At 44.2% G+C, this 22,770-nt stretch overlaps 1 protein-coding gene across 3 annotated transcripts in view; it reads right to left on the bottom strand.

The window, feature by feature from the left end:
- The window catches only part of ATP6V1H (ATPase H+ transporting V1 subunit H), a 64,377-nt gene that overhangs the window by 30,280 nt on the left and 11,327 nt on the right, over positions 1 to 22,770 (bottom strand). For 2 of the 3 annotated variants that reach the window (XM_007168609.3, XM_057532475.1), the window contains 4 exons: positions 20,600 to 20,713; positions 17,781 to 17,885; positions 14,645 to 14,698; positions 3,930 to 4,027 (listed from right to left, as the gene is read on the bottom strand). In XM_007168609.3, the coding sequence (XP_007168671.1) occupies positions 3,930 to 4,027; positions 14,645 to 14,698; positions 17,781 to 17,885; positions 20,600 to 20,713 (371 nt within the window). The remainder of the gene's footprint in view (positions 1 to 3,929; positions 4,028 to 14,644; positions 14,699 to 17,780; positions 17,886 to 20,599; positions 20,714 to 22,770) is intronic. The other variant, XM_007168610.3, reaches the window with a different exon arrangement.

Here is a 22,770-nt window from a genome sequence, read left to right as displayed (position 1 = left end):
ACTGAAACAAAGGTATCACACTAACAGCAGCTGCTAGTAACAGGGAAGACTTTGGGAGGGCAGGCACATACGGGCACTGTCTGTGCTTCCAATTTTTCTGTAAACCTAAAACTGCTCTAAAAAATAAAAGTCTATTAACAAAATTAAATACATTTTAAATCTAATTTTACGATTTACAACTACTAACTTAGTGGAAGGCTTATATTTGTGCCATTTCCCCATTTTTCTGATTTGTATACACATAAATTCGCTGAATTGCCCTTAATTTTCTCATGCATGATTTCTCCCTTGAATCTGTTCTACTTTTGGTTGGTACGTAAGGCCTGCTTTTTTTTTTTTTTTAAAGTTATACAATTTTTATTTATTTATTTATTTATTTATGGCTGTGTTGGGTCTTCGTTTCTGTGCGAGGGCTTTCTCTAGTTGCGGCAAGTGGGGGCCACTCTTCATCGCGGTGCGCGGGCCTCTCATTATTGCGGCCTCTCTTGTTGGGAGCACAGGCTCCAGACGCGCAGGCTCAGTAGTTGTGGCTCACGGGCCTAGTTGCTCCGCGGCATGTGGGATCCTCCCAGACCAGGGCTCGAACCCGTGTCCCCTGCATTGGCAGGCAGATTCTCAACCACTGCGCCACCAGGGAAGCCCAGGCCTGCTTTTATTTAATATTGATGTCACCATTCAACAGAGGTCAGACCACAGCATTTTACGCTATCAGCACCCTGGTACCTGGCTTCCTGTGCGCTCTGACTGTTCCACTTGTTAAGCTCAGCCTGCTACACTCTGGGATGCTGAGGCTGACAATTCACTTTCCGCGTTCCCCATCTCCGCTTTCCCCGCTGGCTCGGCGACAGGAGGTGCTCGCGGCTGACTCAGGGATGGAGGAAGAAGGGACCTCTCCTGTCGACCTCCTGTTCCTGCCAGCATCACTTCGGCACACTTCTTCACCCGCGGCAGCGGCTGAATTCATCCTGCACGGGCTCTGGCAGAACGAGCGTCCCTGCACCCTCAAGACACCAGCACCTGCTGTCTGGGTCCCCGACCTCGAGCATGGGGACCCAGCCCCAGCTGAGCTGTACTGTCCCCTCCAGGCCTGAGCTTCACTTCATGCAGCCCCTCCTGCAGCCCGTGGACCCTGGCAACTCCAACCTCTTACCTTTGCTCCCCACTTTAGGGGTAGTAGGATCTCTGACACTTGAGAGTCCCTTTATCTGTTTTCAGAAACCCAGTTCACAAATTTATACCTAGTTTATACCTAGGGAGAATTTAATTTCTTCACATTAAATTCTCTCTGTTAAAAGGAAAAATTTTAACGATGAGAGGGGCGAAGGAGAGTTCAAGGCCAATACACTGGTGCTCAGACCCAGATGGAAGGTCTCAAGGGGAGGCGTGCTCAGCGATGCGGACACCGCAGAGAAGCTGAACAGAGTTAAAGTGTGCCCACAACAGATGGGATTCTACTGCAGAGACAAGGTGGTCTTCTACACCCAAATATCAACCACAGAAACGCCCTAATGAAGCAAAATAAGGCCCCTGTTCACTGGAGTAAGGCAGGGATTCCCTTAGGGGCAAGAACCCTAACTCTGAACCCAGTGAGGCAGGAAGAGCGAGCTAAGGGGGACAAAGGACACAAAGGCCCAACAGAAACCCAAACACGGTCATTTAACAAGTATCTGTTGAGGGTCTATGTGGCAGGTACAGCGCAAGGCACGGGGATAAAATGGGCAAAAACAAGACACCGTCCACATTCCTTGAGAGCCCAGTGCAGGGGGAGGGAGGATTCCCAGAGGCCGTGGCCCTCGAGCTGGGCCTGAAGAACCAGCGGGTGCTAATTACCTTGTAGGTCTCTGCTCTCCCTCGCAAACTGCTGAGTTCAGTGTTACTTTTAAAGTCACTGGAAAAGTTACTAAAAGATGCTGCGGCATCCTACGTGCTACCTTTGTTAGGTGTTTCATACCTTCCAGCTAGGCTGTATGTCTCTTCAAGGAAAGGACCACATATGTTTCCTTTACTCCCCATAATACATGGTATAACATCACGCAGAGAGCGCAAAAAACACAAACTGTCAAATCCAAGATCAGAAAGGAGGTTAAGGTCCATGACGCCAAAATAACTATTTTGTGCTCTGCTTTTTAATTAAGATTTTTCTTTTCAAATCATGCCAACGCAGGGACTAGGGAGACAAACAGCTGACCACTGGCTGACGGGCACACTTCCTGCTGTTCGTCAGACCCATGGGCCCCTCGCATCTCACCACGCAATATTTTTTTTTTAATCTTACCTTTCATTTATATACTACTTTATACTTTCAAAATACTTCAAATGTCAGGATATAAATGTTCATAAATGGCCGTTGGATTGGGGGAAGCAATTATCCCAGCAAAAGCCCCCTTTTAGCTCCAGTATTTAAAAAATCAGTGCTAATCTTCAGACTTTCTAGCGAAGTCAAAGCATACTCTTGGTCTTACATGGGCCCAGAAACATTCAGAAAGAGTGTGTGTCATTCGTGTAACCAAGAAGGAAAGAAAGGAAACGATGCAGAGATAAAAATGTCCTGGGGTCTTAAACCATCAGTCCTCTTCCACTCTCCTCAAACAGGCTATGCTTACAATTTTTTCTCCTCTCAGGATCCCTGCTTGTGATTTGAGGAGCACCAAAAAGGAAAAAAAGAAAACTTTCGACCCTAAACAAAAGAAATGGCAGAGTAAAAAGTACGTGATTTCTTTCTAAAAAAGTGAAAAAATTCAATGACTTTTCTAAATTGCCCTACTATCAGCAAGTTAACATATTCTACCTTTATTAATGCCTGTTCTCAACCTAAAAGTCTCTGTATTAATTTGATTACTACTAACCTTGTTAGTGGGCATTAGCATATCAAAGTGTGTAGGTTGAACATGGAATATTCTAGATTGTACTTATGCCTGCTTTTGTTGCTAAACTGAATAGTTAATACTGCTTACCATCCTCCAAAATATTAGTGCCAACAATATTTTGAACAGCAGCATTTCGTTAGCCTCGGTCCACTGGACCAAATTCTAGTATTTGAGTTTATTTTTTGAGCAATTATAACTATTTGTATAAACTGCTGTTTCATGACTTTTATTCTCTCTTACAGGTCTTCCAAAGAACAAAAAAGAAAATCTACTTTTTGTTTAATAGAATAAAATTCAATTTATCTTGCAATTACAATACAGGTCCATTGGACCTATTTATAAACCTAAGATACACTATGTGATCTTGGTGAGTTTGTTAACTATAATGTGAAGAATCACACTATTTCATCATCCTAGATCTTATTTCATCATTATTCATCCATAATTCTCAACTATGCTAATAAATATTAAAGACTAAAATTATAAGAAAATTGGAGAATGACGGAATCACCTAGGAAGACGATATAATAGTGAAAGAAATAATCATCCTTTCTTATTGTATTGCCCAAAATACCGCATCACTTTTAAGAAAGTAAAAAGACTGGAAACACTGTGTAGTCCACCTTTAAGTTTCTGTGCGGAAAAGAGTTAACATCATGGTCCGGAGACAGCTATCCCCAGAAAGGGCTGCCTGCAAAGCTGGCCCTTGGCTGACTTGCGGGAATTTGACTGGTAATCCGGTCCCTACACGGAAACCAAAGTTCTCCTAAATGACCGGGAAAACTAAACTGTGCGCACAAACAAGATGCTTGTGCTGAGCGCCTGCTCTCCTGCTGGAGTCTGGAACATTCCATATGAGGCAGAGGGAGCCGACCTGACACACCTCCAGGGAAACCAGGGGCTCTGAGTCGCTAGAGAGAGTCTCCTGCACAGAAACCTCACACAAGACTTTTTTTTAAAAAAAAACCTTCTTTTAGATGATTAAATGTATTCATTTCTTTGAAATTGTCAAGGAGAGATGCTTTTAAATGTTACTCCACAGTCAAAATAAAGGGCGCTCACCAGTTCACCCCGTCTGCTTCCACCCAGGCAAAGCGGTACTCGTTGACTCGGAGCATCAGCTGCAGACACCCGGCCACACACTGCACATACTGAGAGCTCTGTGCGGGGAGAAGCACAGCGTTCAAAACCGGAAAGCACTTCAAGTCACAAGGTCATGCAGATACCAAACTCTGGAGTGGTTTTTACTAGAGTTTCTTATCATCTGAAAAGTCCAAAAGTCTCAAATATTTTTTCAGAAGTCAATCCTTGTTGCTCTTCTCTCTTCCTCCTAGAAATGAAGCTGACTTCTTTTGCCAAATTAAGTCTACATGGTTCTAGCCCACTGAACACATCCAGTCAGGGAAATCAAGGAACAAAGTAATTATGCCTTTGATATGGTTTGATAAACAGCTTATTACCTTGCAATGTTTCACTTAGCCCCGAATAGAGGCACGATACAGAGAATACTGCTCTTCATAATTATACAAATATCAAAGAACAACAATAAAATGAAAGAGATAAAAGTGTATGCTTTGAGACAGGCCCATATTTGAATGATCTTGAGCAAGTTTCCGAACCTTGTCAATGCTCAATTTCTTCATCCGTAATGAGGATGATCCCCCAAGCACCCTGAAAGGGTGCTCTTAGGATTAAGTAAAGTAATTCATTTCGCACAGAGCTAGACATGTCACAGACACTCAATAAATAAGAACTTAAAAAAAAAAACTATACAGCATATAAAAAGTCTACTTAAACACTTGGAGAAGACTGATTTTTTTTTTTAAACTATCAGTTCAACAGGCACTATGTTAGAAAAATTGAGGTTAAATCTGAAGCTTGAAATAAATAGAATAAATATCCCCAAGAAGTCGCACGCTCCTCCATGTTAGGAAAGCTGGTAGTAACACCTGGCCTGGGCGCCTCCCTAAATATTTACCATGAGCCTTACATCTATAAGAAATGGAGGGACAAGGGGAAATTTCAGACTCCAGCCTTAAAGAACATGCTAACAAAAAGAAAAAAGAAAGAAAGGAGAGGATCGTGGATGCCATATAAAGTCACAAAACCTAATAGACATGATGCCACTTCAGCTCTATGTTTTAATTTAAACTAAGTTTGTTAAAACCTAACACTTCAAAGAATTCCAGGCACTCAAATACAAAAACACAATGATATACTTAGTGGAATAATCAAAAGTTATCATGAAAAGGTTATCTTAGATTTTACCTAGAAAGTAGTGAACACAGTTGCCCAAAAGCACACTATATCCAGTAACTTAATTTGCCTGAAAACCCAAAACATTCGCAGAAATTAATGACCAAAAAAAAAAAAAAAAGTGAATTTTCAGCTCGAAAACAATCTTCCATAATGGGGAAAAAAAATATGTATTTTTCCAATTAGGTCAGCAGCTAAGTAGCTCTTTGTGAAAAGGAGAATTCCATCTGCCTTGTTTAGAGAGAGAGCCTAAGCAAGGTTTCTACAATAATGAATAAAAGGCAGCCTAGGGCACTCTCTCCTCTTCCATTTATCATCGATTTCCTCTCAACACGAGAATTTCTTGGTTCACTGTAAGTCTTTTTCTTGTCTGTGTCCATTTACCCTACTATGTTGAAATACATGACACATTTAAAAAATGGATTCTTCGTCGCTAGTTACAGCTTCAGGACTCACATATAAACGAGCATATAAAAGATGCTGCTTCAGCACTATTTACAATAGCCAGGACATGGAAGCAACCTAAGTGTCCATGACAGATGAATGGATAAAGAAGATGTGGCACAGATATACAATGGAATATTACTCAGCCATAAAAAGAAACGAAATTGAGTTATTTGTAGTGAGGTGGATGGACCTAGAGACTGTCATACAGAGTGAAGCAAGTCAGAAAGAGAAAAACAAATACTGTATGCTAACACATATATATGGAATCTAAAAAAAAAAAAAGGTTCTGAAGAACCTAGGGGCAGGAAAGGAATAAAGATGCAGACATGGAGAATGGACTTGAGGACACGGGGAGGGGGAAGGGTAAGCTGGGACGAAGTGAGAGAGTGGCATGGACATATACACACTACCAAATGTAAAATCGATAGCTAGTGGGAAGCAGCCGCATAGCACAGGGAGATCAGCTTGGCGCTTCGTGACCACCTAGAGGGGTGGGATAGGGACGGTGGGAGGGAGGGAGACGCAAGAGGGAGGAGATATGAGGATATATGTATACGTATAGCTGATTCACTTTGTTATAAAGCAGAAACTAACACACCATTGCAAAGCAATTATACTCCAATAAAGATCTATTAAAAAATTTTAAAAAAGGGCTTCCCTGGTGGCGCAGTGGTTGAGAGTCTGCCTGCCAATGCAGGGGACACGGGTTCGAGCCCTGGTCTGGGAAGATCCCACATGCCGCGGAGCAACTGGGCCCGTGAGCCACAACTACTGAGCCTGCGCATCTGGAGCCCGTGCTCCGCAACAAGAGAGGCTGCGACAGTGAGAGGCCCGCGCACCGCGATGAAGAGTGGACCCTGCTCGCTGGAACTGGAGAAAGCCCTCGCACAGAAACAAAGACCCAACACAACCATAAATAAATAAATAAATTTAAAAAAATTTAAAAAATGAAAAAAAGACGCTGCTTCTAATGGTACTGACGAACATAGCTGCAGGGCAGGAATAAAGAGGTAGACGTAGAGAATGGACTTGAGGACTTGGGGTGGGAGGGGGAAGCTGGGGTGAAGTGAGAGCAGCATCGCCATATACACACTACCAAGTGTAAAATAGTTGGCTGGTGGGAAGCAGCAGCAAAGCACAGGGAGGTCAGCTTGGTGCTTTGCGATGACCTAGAGGGGTGGGATAGGGAGCGTGGGAGGGAGGCTCGAGAGGGAGGGGATATGAGGACATGTGTATGCATATGGCCGATTCGCTTTGTTGTGCAACAGAAACTAACACGTTATTGTGAAGCAATTATACTCCAATAAAGATCTATTAAAAATTTTTTAAAAAGATGCTGCTTCTAACACTGCACTCTCTCCTGTGATGCACCATGAGGCAGTCCAATACCAGTCCAGAAATTATTTTCAAAGTACACAGTGAAGGCAACACTGATGAATGACTGAGTTACTGCCTTCAATTAAACAAAGTAAATTGTATCACTTCCTTACCTTTCTCTCACATTGTCCTGTTAGTCTCATGTACAAAGTTATTCAATGATTTTTTTAGAAGAAAACAGTCAGCCTTCAATCAACCCAACGAGCCACCGACTCTTCCCCCACACAGAGGTCATTCAAACACTGCTGGAGAGCGCCGCACAGCCACGCACAGCCACCGGGCAGTTCCGCGCTGCTCTCGCTGCCGTCCCCAGGGCCACGCTCACACCTTCACCTCTACCGTCCTGTCCTGCTCTCTTCCCTCACCTCAGCACTAAGGGAAGAAACGGAGACCATGAGCTAGCGAGTCACTGAGCTGCCAACCTCGTGCCCCCCAACTGCACGTCGCTGGCCCTTCGCACTCCCTCCCGCTGAGCAGAGGCAGACCGTTCTTCCCGTCCAGGACCCACGGGCCCCAGCAAGGCCCACGTCCCATTCCTCCCACACAGCGTTCCATCACTCAGACCCCTCCCTGCGGCTCCAGTCTCTGTTTGATAGGTTTCCTCTCCTCAGCTCCTAAATATACTCAATCTTTCCCGTCTTAAAATTATCCCTAAACCTTGTACCAATCTCAGCATCTTTCTTCCTCCCAACGCAGGAAGTTTTCTTGAGAGATTCATCACCAGGTTCTTACCTCTCTGATACCTTATCACTCCACTAACATGGCAAATGCTAAGATCAGCAGTGACCTTAAAGTGCCAGGTCCAACAGTTACTCTCCCCCAGAGAACCAGACCCCTACCTCCAGCTGCTTCCGGGAAAGCTCTGGCCCCTCCTCTCTCCAGCTGAACTGACTCACGGCTCCAATGTTAACTCCACCACCATGAACGAAAGGCAGTAACGTAGCATAACAGTTACGAACAAAGGCTCTGGAACCAGCCCGCCAGGCTCAGCCACTTCCAAGCCGCGTGCCCTTGACTGAGCCTCCCGCCTATAAAATGGGGACACCAGGGCACATCCCGTGGGGCGCGGGGATAATCCCACCCGCTAATATATGACAGGCTGGGCTGAGAACCAGCTACAGTGTGTACTCTCAAACACACAAACCTCCCTGGTAGAGAAAAACTAACTTTACTTCTCAACATATTAAGAGAACATCATCAGATAAATTTTCCAATATTGCTGAAAATGCAAATTCTCCTATATTATGGTGGAATAATCACATAAGGAAAACAGCAACTGACAGAATTCACCTTCCTGGTGAAGAGGGGCTCCCAGATCCATATTCTGCAGAATTACAAAGTAATTCAAGACGTGAGGAATTACAAAGCAAGTAGGCAACGAAAGATAAACATAAAAACTGCAGCGACAATGTACCAGAGTAGAACTCATGCCATAACAATGTTTACAGACCAATTTTCAATATCCACCTCCATAATGCTGGGATTTAAGTACAAACTAAATGAGAAAAAGTAAAGATAATATTCCTCTAAATTTTGGAATCAAGGGCGTTTAAAAAAAAAAAGACGTCTGCAGTGCAGAGAAGAGCACCTGTCTCAGACGCAGTGGAAACACACGTGTGTCCAGTGGTATCAGCGAAGCACAAAGCTGAGTTTGTAGAACACACCATCGACCAAAATAAACCCCAGAAGCCAGTTTTACATGAAATCCTCCAGGACTGGTGATTAACCAATCCCAAAAGTATTCAACGTGTCATGACTATTAAATGAATCTTTTCTCACAGAACTAAAAAGTGAGTGTGCACATCTTATGTGTGATTTTTGCTTCTATCATGACGTCCACTTTAGACACTAACGCAGGACAACATCAGTGCCAGGAGGAAACAGGAACAACTGGAACTCTCCTACTTTGTTGACAACGTGTAAACTGGTTTAGAAAAGTTATTGGACTACTGGACCTAAACTCACATGTAACCTGTAGCCCGGCAACTCCATTCTAGAAGTGCTCCAGGCGTTAAGTGGTTACATCTACCAAAGGCCATGTACAGGATGTTCATAGCAAGATATTCACAACAGCAAGAACCAGAACTAACTCAAATATCCGTCAATAAGAGTATGGATAATATTCATTTAATAGATTACTACACGGCAATAAAGGGATGAACTACTGCCAGGTGCAACGTGAGTGACTCTCACTGACACAATACTGCACAAGAATTCGGACACACAGGAGTTCACACTGTGTATGATTCCACTTTTATGGAGTTCAAGGTCAGGCAAAACTAATGCATAATAACGAAAACCTTTGTGGGAGCTGAGGCAAAGTAAAGTATTCAGTAGGACACACGATGTATAAATGCATTCAGCTGAACATTTAAAAATCTATTTTACTCTATGTAAGCTGTAGGGGAACAAGATTTGCCATCTTAAATGGGTCCCTTTGGCATGAGGATTATTTTAGGGTGATTACTTTTTTGAAAGCAGAGGATTCAAGAAGTCTGTCTTTTTACCTGCCCCTTAACTGCCTAAAGAACTCAGACAAAGGCCCTGGTCCAGGAAGGGCACTGTCACCGGAGATCTACAAAGCACACGGGTCGGCGCTGGGGGGAGCTGCACAGGGCCGGGAGACCAGAGTCCTCTGTGTGTCCCACTGTCCCTGGGGGCCCAGCAAACATCTGTCACCAAACATCTGCTTTCCCACCTCTGTGTGAACTGCCTTCTCCCCACTGAAGTCCCCCCGCCCCGCACCCCCTTCTCCTCTCTCAGGCGCCACATCTGCGGCCTCATGTTACGGGGCCCCTGTACATACGTAATTAAATCTGATTTTCTCCTGTTCATCTGTCTCACGTCAACTTAATTCTTTGGCCAGACACAAGAACCCAGAAGGAGCAGAGCGTAATTTTTTCCTCCCCGACAAAGTTATGACATAAAAATAAGTGACCAAAGAAAGGAAGGGAGGCAAAGAGGGAGAGAGGTTTTGTCAGTCAGAAGTTCTGCCAATTTATCTTTGGCAAATCACTTTAAACTCTTCAAAATTGTTGTCTCATCAATAAAGGAAAGCAATACCAGCCCAATTTTTAAAAAATAGCCCTAAATTAAAAAACAAAACAAAAACCTCTGCTACTCAAATCTGAACTCACATCAGTTAAACACAAAACAACTCTAAGGTACATTATCATCATTATTGTTCTTGTTGTTATTATTACTTCATATTCAGGAACTAAAACACATATAGTGCAAGAATTCTCTTGAAGTTGGCTTATTAAAAGAGACCCTCTACCCTCTAGTCAATACTCATAAAATACCTATATTAAATTAATACCTAAATTAACTTAACAAAATTTCATCTTAGACTTAAGTCTTACCAAGAAAGTAATTTCACTGTTAATTTACAAATTTATAAATCTCCTTCAAGAATTTCTTTCAATCTAATTTTCTTAGGCGTATAATTTAATTACATGACTACTGGGATTCTTTATTGTAGGAAAAAATTATTGCAGACTTAAGAAAATATGATTTACTTTATAAATCACTGCTTTGTATGCAACTTCCGAGAACACATCCAATGTACAATATTAGGTTACCTTATTATTGTTATTGATGTTATAGTTTGAAAATGATATGTAAAAGAAAGTCTGGTACTGAAATACTTTACCATTTAATTTTCCTTTGCATTGCCAGAATATACGCAATCCTTCCTAATCAGAAAAGCAAAACTGACAGGTTCTTATCTGTTCTCCTTTTCTTAACATTTATTCTTTGCATATATTTTAATGATCCACAATGTTTAAAACGTACTAATTTTGTGATAAGAGGATACAATGAAGATCATCCAAAAACTGCTTCAGGTAAATAGCAATGCTCTGGAAACCTGCACCAAGACACGTAATCGATTGTGAACTTCTCTGGGTCCTCACAGACTTTACAAATCACAGGCTAGAGGGGACCAGAGTTAAATAAGAGGGCTGCACTATGCGAATTCCTGACGCAGCCCCTCATTTCTGCTACTCGGGTAGCACTTTTGATGCACTTATGGACAAACAGTGAAGAACCAAATCGTTCAAGTCCTCCAACTCTTCTGAAAGACTGAAAAGTCTTAAATTAAAAACAGAGCCTTAAATTTAAAAGAGTCAAAGCAGTAAAACTACCTTCACATTAACAAGGATATTAGAACTGTCAGAGAAAACAATTTAAGGATTGTGGCCAAAAGCCAAAAAAGCTAAGGTTGTTTTTTTTTTCCCCCTTTCATTCTAAAATGTTGTTATTACATGCTAAAACATGGATGAATCCTGAAAACATAAGCTAAGTGAGAGAAGCCAGTCACGGATGACCACATATTACGTGACTTGTGTACAGACAGTGGTCAGAAGACGTGAATGCAGAGACGGAAAGTAAGTGAGTGGATGCCAGAGTTTAGGCGAGGGGGTTAGGAATGGGGGTGACTGTTTCGGTGGACACGGTTTCTTTCTGGGGTGTTCAAAGCGCTACAAAGTCAGATGGTGGCAATGGTTGCCCAACTCTGTAAATATACTAAAACCAATGGCAAATGGAAAGATTTTATGGTATGAGAAACAGATTTCAATAAAGCTGTAAACAAGCAAACCAAAAAGCCTACAAAAAACTGCAAGTTTGGGGCTTCCCTGGTGGCGCAGTGGTTGGGAATCTGCCTGCTAATGCAGGGGACACGGGTTCGAGCCCTGGTCTGGGAAAGATCCCACATGCCGCGGAGCAACTAGGCCCATGGGCCACAACTACTGAGCCTGCGCGACTGGAGCCTGTGCTCTGCAAAAAGAGAGGCCGCGACAGTGAGAGGCCCGTGCACCGCGATGAAGAGTGGCCCCCGCTTGCCACAACTAGAGAAAGCCCTCGCACAGAAACGAAGACCGAACACAGTCAAAAAAAAAAAAAACAAAAAACTGCAAGTTTACTTGCTCACTCACACGTGCCAGGTTTCCAGGTGCTCAAGAGCCATGTGGGGCTACCAGAGTGGACACCGCAGATATAAAGAACATTGCCGTCACCCCGGAGAGTTCTACTGGACAGAACTGCTCCAGAACATTAAAAGGCAAGACAAGACGAGTGATATGGAGAACCTGGCAACCTAATCACGTTACTTACTACCAACGAGACCATGTCCATCCAGCAATAACCAGGGCCGGAGCAGGTCTACAACAGAGAACAGGACGCGGGAGCGGAGAGTTACCACGGTCCCCTGCACACAGGTATGAAAGAAGCTGGACAGAGGGAACAGAATGCCCAGATTCTCCTGACTCCTCCAGAGGCTGGGAGAGATCACGGTGTTCCTCTTTCTGTCAGGGCAGCAGCCCAGCAATCAACATCTAAGCCTGGGCGACGTCCTCGGAAGCGCAGAAGACTGATAATTCCCGTGCAAGAGCCAACAAAGAACTGAACAGACAGTTGAAGGTAAGTTGGCGCAAGTACATGTCATGTGATATAGTTTATTATTTTTACATTTAGGTAAAAACAACACAAATCATTTTTAGAAAATTTCATTGATATAACGTCATTTAAATAAAAATGTAATGATCCACTCATAACTTATGATGATGATTCTGTGCCATTTTAAAAGTCAAGACTGTCGCATCCTGTGAATTTCTCATGTTGCTGTGTAAAGCTTTGTTCTGTTTGTTTTATACTGACATCAAGTGGCAACAGCACAGAATGCAGTTTACCAAACTGCTTTTCTATGCTGTCTGAAAACCTAAAGGGATTTTAAGATATAACATGGATATTCTTTACAAGTCTGAGTAGGTGAGGCAACTTGGAGAATGCCTGAAGCTTCAAATCCAGTCCAGGTGCCTCAGAATCCTCTCGGCAAGGAATTCGTCTCCTTGGGGGTTCCGCCACCATGAGCGGATGACCTTGGGCAAGCGGAGTGCCTTCCCAGCCTCACTGCGCATCCCTAAGACGCGGCTTACGGTGAGACCGATGTCCAAGACGGGGTGTGAATATTCAAGGAGATGTAAACGCAAAACGACCAAAACACTGCCGGGCACACAGGAAGAGCTCCACACATACCAGCTACCAATTCTGATCCCCCTACTGAAATACAAGTATCAAAGGAAGTGCTAACACCTCTCTGTCAACTTCGTTAAGTCGGCCTTCCAAGTTGACAGCCTTCTGAAAAAGTAGGAACCTGCAGCAAGAGACAGGGGGTATGTTCAGGTGTGAAGGGCACTAAACGGAAGAGAGGCGGACACCAAAAGCCAGCTTTTCTTCACTCAGAATCACCCCTGATGCTAATTCCGTTTGGGATATACGTGTCTGAGTCGACCAGATAAACCACTTTGACTAACCACTGCCAGTTCAATAGATCAGCATTGTTTTTCCCACACACCGGACAGAAAAGAGCAAAAGAAGAATGTCACGTCACCAGGGCTCGCACCTCACTGCGTGAGCTTTACTAACTTCCAAACACTTTAATAACCACTTAAGTTTATTCCGAAAACACCTTTCAAAAATTTTACAAATAAGTCTAATTAGACAATTTTTCAAATCAAACAATTTTTCAAAATTTCAAACTGGTAGAAAGAAACTCAAGTCATGTAAAATAAGGATTCCCAATTTAAACATCTGCTTATGGCTGAATATCCAGACTTCGAACCTACCGCCTCCTTCCCCCACCCTGGCCCCAAGACTGCCCACTTAGTTCTGTACCCTGTTCTGATTTCAGAAGACGCGCGGCCATTTTCCGGCCTGGCGCACTATTTGTCAAGTCCCTCGACCCGTGCCCCAAGAGCAGCCCCACTCCTGGCTCTGAGAGGGACTGTGTCGCCCGCTCCAGTCTATGAGCACACACAGGGCGCGGCCTGCGGGTTGTGGACACGGACCCTGCATGGCCCCCACACAGCTTCGCTGAGGTCTAGCACGGGCAGGTGGGAGACACCAACCTCGGAACGTGCTTTCCGGTTTCCCAGAGATACTGCCAGCAAAGGAAGCTGAATACGCCTCACCTACCTTTCTAACTCTCCCCCCACCCCGCTCTCGGCTGGCGCTATCCATGCCAACCCATACTTGTCCAAATCTATTGGCAATTCTTGAACGAGTCTGAAGACAGCAAAGTTAAACCACTCCCAACCGGGGGAGATAACCCTAACCAGGAAAGGAACTGGGGGGACATGATTAGCTTTAAGCTTTAACCTTTTGGCTCTACATAAATGTGGGGCAGGATCGGCCCGAAAAAGGGGGAGGGAGAGTCTGGCCACCACGTAGGCCCCCATTAAACCCTGAGCGACTCAGGCAAGTAGTGGGTTTTCGTGCCAGCGGGGAACGGAACTGTTTTCAGCTGCCTGGCGCAGGGTTCGTGTACCTGTCAGACGTTCGCGTTCATGAGACAGCTAAAGTCTTAAGAGAGGAGCTCTGCTTACTCACTCGACTTGTGCACCTGAGTCCAGACTTGCTCTGATTCTCAGGCCTGAGAAAAAGCCGCCTGAAGAGAAGAGCAACAGGAAGAGGAAGTCCCACGCCCACCAACAGCAGAAAGCAACCGCACAGCCCAGAGAGGCTTACTTTACACACAGCTTTCACAACACCATTAACCCAACTGGAGGTGACACCAAATCCACGGATTTACATCCGGGGGACCAGTGAACACCTTCAAGATGTTAAATGTCTGTGACTCAAATTAACTTAAATTCAGGGTGTTAGGAGGCCAGTGAACGAGGAAGGAAGGTACTTACATCGCTTGAGGAGACCGTCCCTGCTTCAACAGCGACGCCGCTGCCACGCAGTTTCTATTACGAAATAAATAACTTATTACTTAGTTTTGCTTTTAACTTTATCCTACTTCATCAGCTTACGAAAGAGAGCTAAGCAAATTTTATCACTGTTTTCCTAACCCTACTGAACGGAGTATCATCCGCTAATAAAAAACGTGGGGATGATACGAAATATTCTAAACGCTGTTACACTCTTCCGGATCATATCTTCATCAATAAATTATTTTAAAAGGAATAATAATAAACTGAATACTAAGTTCCAATTACATTTCATAAGTGAAGCTAGTGCACATTTCCAAGTCTCAGGATTTACTTCCTGGGTCATTTTTCCAATGAGACAACTGTCTTAAGCTGAACTATCTACACTATATTCTGTGGCAAAGCTTTCAAAACAGGTGCCTGATGATGGGAAGGTACTACATGGAACTTAAAAAATTAGGTTATCCACAGCAATGCTAACACATTATAATGACAATCAGGACCTCACCTGTTACACAGAAATGACCAAAGAAAATTTAAGGTAGAAAGTCAGAAGCTGAATATGCAAGAGAAAAGTGATCATGAATTTCTGAAAGGAAATTTTTATTTTGTTTTATTCAATAACTTATCTACTAAGTGCCAGGTATAAGCCCCTATAACCCAAGTATAACAGTTAAACTATTGGGGAAAAGGCTCCTAAATGTCTCTATAAAGTCAAAGAACAAAATATCCAAATTGGCACCTAATTCAGACTTTTGAAAGTCTATTTCTATTAGAATCATGAAAATGTGGTCCTTTTTATGAGGGAGAAAACGCTTATGATAGAGAAAAAGAGACCTTGCAGAAACAGTGCTATCACGTGGCATTTAAGCAAAGTAGAAAATAAAAGCCCAAACAAGCCTCTGCTTCATGCCTGTCACTGCACCCTGATCAAAGGCTGTGGACAAGTGTCTGCCCACAGCAAGGGTGGTAGCCAGCCAGAGCCCAGCGGAAGCAGTGACCAGACTCTGAGGCACGGCCGGACGGGCCTGAAGCCTCTCCCTGGGGCAGGACGTGCAAAGCAGCAACGCCAGACAGTAACTGAACAAGGCCAAAGACTCGGTGATAAAAAGAGCAAGCGCGCTGGAAAGATACAGAAAGGTCTTTAAGAGCATGTGTCTCACACCAAGTCTAATGAAAAGTGTTCCAGACACTGAAATCTCTGCTTCCACTAGTGACCGGAGAAATATCCCCCCGATTGCTAGACATGGTCACAACCACAGCTAATCATTCTAAAACTGACCAGTCATCTGTGAGGCACAACATAAATGTTACTCCTACGAGGAAAAGTCTAAGATGAAACAACCCAAATGTTAGCGGCACACTGCAGCGTGCATTCTTTGCTACCAGATCTCATTTTATGAGTCTAGCTAGCATAGAGCTTTATTACCACCAGACCATGCCTAACACTAAAGCAGAATGAAGTTTCCTCAAAGGGAGAACTAATCTCATAAGAGGAAAAAAGAAAAGGGGGGGGGGGCGGGTTACCTCTTTAACTAAGCGCTCTGATCCCAAATGATACACATGTAGATATAAATACATCTCATCTTCACATACGTATTTTTCATGTTCTAAGTATCTTCTTTTTGAAATACCTCACAAACTCAGTAAAGTCTGCAAAACTTGTGGCTCTTGTAAAAATACTTTTAAAAACTAAGCCCAAAAGAGTGTTAAAATGTATGCTGTTGACAGAAAAAATAATTGCTTTTGTCCAAGACACTTCAAAATCTCTCTATCCAAACAGAAAAGGTTATTAGGCTCCCCCCACAAAAAGGCAGGCAATGATAAGACAAAAAATAAATCGAAGCAAAATGTCATGGTGTCTCTCTCATACTTCAAATTAAAATCTACTAAAATCATAAAGTCACCAGCAATCTAAATTACAACTTTCCAAACCTTCATTTCAAATAGGCCCTTGCTTGTCATCTAGCCCTGAGGCCACCATGCCTCCCAGCACGGCTTCTCCTGGCCCATCCTCCATGTCCCGCCCACACCAAAGCTCACTCCCTCCTGCCTTTCCTTCCGGATACAGATACGCCTCTCCCCACCCAGCTCAGCTCACTCCTTCTCCGCGGCTCACTCCCTCCAAGCCCCCTCACCACCTCTCACTTGGTCATCGGACGCCTAAAGGAAAAGAAACCCTCCACTGGGCCGTCAGGAGTGTCCCGCCATCCGCCCTGCGCTGGGGAACCCAGAAGACAAAAGGGAAAACTCGTCATCTGCCAGCCGTCACCGCGAAAGCTGTCCTCCTCCACGAAGAAGCGGGCTCGAGGGCCCTGACAGCAGCGAGACCACAGCAAGCAGGCTTCGTGCTTCCCTTTGGGCTTAAATCCAACCCCACGAGGACACGGTGAAACCCTGAGAGGGAGTCACTGAGGGGAGACGTCCTCTCGGGCTGGAGAGAGCAGCCCCAGGCCACCCAGTGGTGCCTGGGACGGACCCCTGGCCAGGACTACAGGCGGGCTAACGAGCCGTCCGTGCTGTCTGCAGTCTGAAACCCTCCTGGCGGCAGCCAGGGCCAGTTTGTTTCTTGGTGTGACTGGTCAGACAGTTTGGCCTGGGTATGTGACCACAGGGCATAAAGGACCCACTGCACACTTTCAAAGAACTCTCTCCAAACCAAGACTCCTGGCACCGATCTGGGTGGTCCAGGGTCCCAGGGCAGAGATGCTCGCCCATCGCACCGCCTCTCCTCCTCTCTCGTGAGCCTCCCATGGGCGCGCCCTCCTCTCTCGTGAGCCTCACACGAGTGCACCATTGGAGCTGTGTGCGTCCTTCCAATCCTCCAACCCGTGTGATCTCGGCAGCTGCCGTCCTGGAAGGGAAATCCTCCCTACCTGCTGAAATGAAGGGAAAATCCCGAGTGGCAGAAGAGACAGGAAGGTCTGAGCTGAAGCCAGTCACAGGCAGAAAAGGTGAAGCCCCTACCCGACCTGCAAGCAGCACGGCTGACTCATCAAGCTCAGAATGCCTCCTTTTTAACATAGAGTTTCTGTAATTTCACATAATTACCATAAATAGCTTTAGAGAACATGGACGTTATGTTCCCTTCAAAGATACGAAGAGGAATGTCTTTTACCTGTGAACTCAGCTGAGTCTTTATCCAATTGAAATAGTAATTTAAGTCACTGCCTTCCATCAATTCTTTTCCCCAAGCTGCTAACTTGGCAATAATTCTTGCTGCCTGAAAAATAAGAAATACATTTGAATATTATACTGATTCTAAAAATCACACCATAGACCCTAAGAAACAGGACTCATAACCATTTTGCTGCAGGATTTCTTTTAGCACTCAACTCCTCCAAAGATAATAGATTATATTTCACTTTTAAAAATATTTCTAATATGGTCAAATGTAGTTTTAAATATTTCCATTGAAGTGAACCAAAATCAGTTGTGTTTTAAGAATTTCATGACATTCCCTGCATTATTCTGAGTTTCAAAAGATTAGGATTCATTGTAAGACCAGCAAAAATCAAAAGAACACAAAAATCCTTCTTAGCGACTTTCACCAAATCACTTGCCAGAGTTCTGAGCAATCGCTCCAACAAACTGCCAGCCACTACCTCAGTCATTCAAGCCCTTGTGAGTTCTCACAGTTACAAATCTCTATCTTGGTATAAAATATATCCTGGGTATTGAATAGTCATCTCTCTCAATAGAAACAAACACCTTTTTCTCCTCACTCAAAAACTTCTCAATTTTCTTCAAGCTATAAAATGAATCACGAAGGGAGGGTGCGAGGGAGATGCAAGAGGGAGGAGGTATGGGGATATATGTATATGTATAGCTGATTCACTTTGTTATACAGCAGAAACTAACACACCATTGTAAAGCAATTATACTCCAATAAAGATGTTTAAAAAAAATGAATCATGAAGTTTCTTAATTAAATAGGCAGTATAAGTGTATTTTATCAAATCATCATGTTGTACACTTTAAATATCTTATAATTTTGTCAATTACACCTCAATAAATCCGGAAATATATATAGATATACCCGGGGGGTGGGGGGAAAGGCAGTATAAAATACTACTTCTCCACCCACAAACCCAATTTAATAAATATTCTTTCAGTACTTTCTATAAGCAAGTTAGTGTTTCAAAGCTCTAATCATTCAGCAGGAGTTAATCCTAGTAGAGACCGTGAAGGCTGATTAGCTAAGCCAAAAATACACTGAGGTCTGTTCCCAGACGTGCACACAGCGAGCGAGGTGACAGAGGGCAGCGTGTGTCGTGGCATATTCGGGAGCCTGCACCACGGTGGGGGGCAGAGCCCAGCACCCCGACTCCCTCGCTTCGCAGTGACATGCGGTCGTCTTCACGTGCCTCGCTAAGTGAGTTCACAGACACGCTATCTAACTTAAACTGACCTGTCACAAAACAGGTAAGTGACACGAAAGGATCCCTGTAAGGAAACGGGAAATTGAAAAGATGACCAGCAGTGTAAGCACAGGCAAAAGGGCAAAGACAGAGGAACTCGAGGCCCGGGCTTCCCCTCCCAGCACAAGCTCTTCACCAGCACGGGGTAAACCAGCGGCCATCCGACCCTCAAAATCTGAAAGATTAGCCAAAAGTAACTGAAATCATAGAGAAACTGAAACACAGACTTGGCTACACCATGAATAATGATGAATCTTACCCTAAATGTGTATTTGGTCTTTAACATATTTGTCAATTTCATTATAAGACCATCAAAATTAGGAAAATGTTTAAATCATGTTTCCAGACAGTGAAAACAAGCCTCTACACGATTTGAAAGAAGAAAATATATTACTGGTTTTTTTTTTAAAAGTACTCTTTAAAATAGTTTATTTCATGAGTCCTCCTTTTTAATTTTTTACGAATGTTCCATACAATACACGAACATACTAGTACATAAATGAATATAGATATATATGGAAAGAAAGAGAAAGCGTGTGCTCAAAACTGTTTCACTGACAGTGGATCTTGCTGCGAAAATGTAGACATCTACGAAATGCAGCCTCAGGAGCGCCCCCTGCAGCCCACAATGAGCTAGGAACAGAAAAGGCCTGTACAAGGATTGATTCTCTGATCGTCCTCTCAGACCTTCTGCTCAGTGTTAACACTTCCAAAGGTAGCCTTTCAGGCTAAGTTTAAAACAGGAGTGTATCTAAGATATTAAAAAGCAATTAATCAACTACTTAATTAAAATAAAAATTAAACACAATAGCTGCTTCAAAGCAAAATTTAATTTCTATAGTAAAATGCAGTTAATTCTGTCACAGACCACCTAAAGCTGTTTGCACATGTGAATTTACCACAGGCTTTATTTTTAAATTTTTATTTATTTGTTTGCTGTTTGTTTGTTTGTTTATGGCTGCGTTGGGTCTTCGTTGCTGTGCGCGGGCTTTCTCTAGTTGCAGCGAGCAGGGGCTACTCTTCGTTGCAGTGCGTGAGCTTCTCATTGTGGTGGCTTCTCTTGTTGTAGAGCATGGGCTCTAGGCACGCGGGCTTCAGTAGTTGTGGCACGCGGGCTCAGTAGTTGTGGCTCACGGGCTCTAGAGTGCAGGCTCAGTAGTTGTGGTGCATGGGCTTAGCTGCTCCGTGGCATGTGGGATCTTCCCAGACCAGGGCTCGAACCTGTGTCCCCTGCACTGGCAGGTGATACTTAACCACTGTGCCACCAGGGAAGCCCTACCAAAGGCTTTTATCTCAATGAGTTCATCAAATGCTCTACAAACTTGAACTGTGTCAAAGCAACCCTGCCTCCTCTGACCTCCCAACACCCCACATTACTAACCTCCAGTAAGGAAGCGCTGCTTCGAAAAGTCAACGTCAGAGCAGTCACTCCTCTGGGTACTGGACGTTACCAAGTCACAACCGGCCCGGGTGCATTTCTTCCCTGAATCAGAAATGTGATCAATTCAAAACTTACCATATGAACAGTAAAGAGATCCTGGCGATTCAACATCGGCAGAAAGTAGGACCAGGCGGTGTTCTTGCTACGTTTAGCATAGTCAAAGAAAATGCTAACGCGCTGGTGATTTTCCTAAAAGAAAAAAAAAAAAAAAACCAGAAAGAAAGAAACATCACTGATCAGAATGCATTTTCCTAAAGAACGTAACGATTATGCACTGCTTCTCAGCCTTTCATTTTATGTCCCCTCAATCCGTGTTTTCTCTCTTTTTTTAAAAATTTATTTATTTTATTTATTTATTTTTGGCTGCACTGGGTCTTTGCTGCTGCGCGCGGGCTTTCTCTAGTTGCGGCGAGCGGGGGCCACTCCTCACTGCGGTGCGCGGGCTTCTCACTGCAGTGGCTTCTCTTGTTGCGGAGCACCAGCTCCAGGCGCACGGGCTACAGTAGTTGTGGCATGCGGGCTCAGTAGTTGAGGCTCACGGGCTCTAGAGCACAGGCTCAGTAGTTGTGGTGCACGGACTCAGTTGCTCCACAGCATGTGGGATCCTCCCGGACCAGGGCTCGAACCCGCGTCCCCTGCATTGGCAGGCGGATTCTTTTTTTTTATTGATTAATTGATTGATTGATTGCTATGTTGGGTCTTCGTTTCTGTGCTAGGGCCTTCTCTAGTTGTGGCAAGCGGGGGCCACTCCTCATCACGGTGCGCGGGCCTCTCACCATCGCGGCCCCTCCCGTTGCGGAGCACAGCTCCAGACGCGCAGGCTCAGTAATTGTGGCTCACGGGCCCAGCCGCTCCGCGGCATGTGGGATCTTCCCAGACCAGGGCTCGAACCCGCGTCCCCTGCATTAGCAGGCAGACTCCCAACCACTGCGCCACCAGGGAAGCCCAACAGGCGGATTCTTAACCACTGCGCCACCAAGGAAGCCCCGGTGTTTTCTCTTTCCAGTTGGTATGAGATTTGTCTCCCTGTTATTATTACAATGGGCCAGGGGGTGATGATGTGGGCCAGGGTATCTAGTTTTAAGTAAAATCACCTTGAATTATTATGATTAGTTTAAATCAGGTGAGCCACGATAACAGACCCCCTGCAGGTGTAGCACCCGGGTTACATCTCTCCTCAGCCTGCCCCCTCAGTGCTGTCTGGACACCTCCACCCTCCTTCCACACAAACAAAATCGGGAAGGGCAGAGAGATCCCAATTCAGCTCTAGACGGGAGGGTCAGCAGGAAGCACTTCAAACTACTTACAAACAGGCCAGGGAAACAGGGAATTGGAGAAACCTCAGATGTTCTAGGTGACCCTTGGCACACTGTGATAGAAAAATCGGGGCAGATGAAGACAGCAAAAAACAGCATAGCATACCAGCAGGTAGATCAGAGGAACAATTAATTCTTAGTTGAAATCATGCAAACTCTGTCACCGAAATTTTCTCTGCATATCGCTGGCTGAAACCACTATCTGGTTCACTAAAACATGGTGGTTAAGTAGCAGTATTTGGTAAACAGCACAAATAACCACATAAACAATAATTTTAACTCTCGGATCAACATTCAAATCTTTTTAAATACAATGGTTTTAACTTTGGTCTGTGCTAGCAATTACCTATTTGAGGGGCAGACTACTATCTCTTTAAGTAACAAATCATTATAGTCTAGACTAACAATTGAAATAGTTCCGATAAGGACTTCATCAAAGAACTTGAAGTTCAGGTAGGTCATCATTAACTCCACTGGTGGACTATTTTCAAAGTTACAATTGTTAATTCTCATTGTACATGTAAATTAACAAAGTCCCCTACACACAGAAAGAGCAGAGACTGTCACACGTTTAACTAAGGTTAAAACCCGTCTTCCTCAACTAGTCCTTCGTGGATTTGATTCCTGCTTAAAAACGCACCTCCAGCCGCTGCTGCTTCGGGCACCCACATCCACATCTTTAACAGAATAAGGATAAAGCCCTCTCAGAGGCACTGAGCAACTGATACTAATATGCGAGCACAGAAAACATTTTAATCTTCAAAATTATGTACTAAAAACTAAACACGTGAGGAAAAACAAGCAATTCTGCCCCCAAAGTATTCCATTCAGATGTGTTAAGAATAAAAAGACTGGGGCTTCCCTGGTGGCGCAGTGGTTGAGAATCTGCCTGCCAATGCAGGGGACACGGGTTCGAGCCCTGGTCTGGTA

The sequence above is a fragment of the Balaenoptera acutorostrata genome, chromosome 17 (genome assembly GCF_949987535.1).
Source record: "Balaenoptera acutorostrata chromosome 17, mBalAcu1.1, whole genome shotgun sequence".
Lineage (NCBI taxonomy): Eukaryota > Metazoa > Chordata > Mammalia > Artiodactyla > Balaenopteridae > Balaenoptera > Balaenoptera acutorostrata.
Note: the sequence above shows the minus strand (reverse complement) of the source record. Positions and strands in the feature narration are given on the sequence as shown.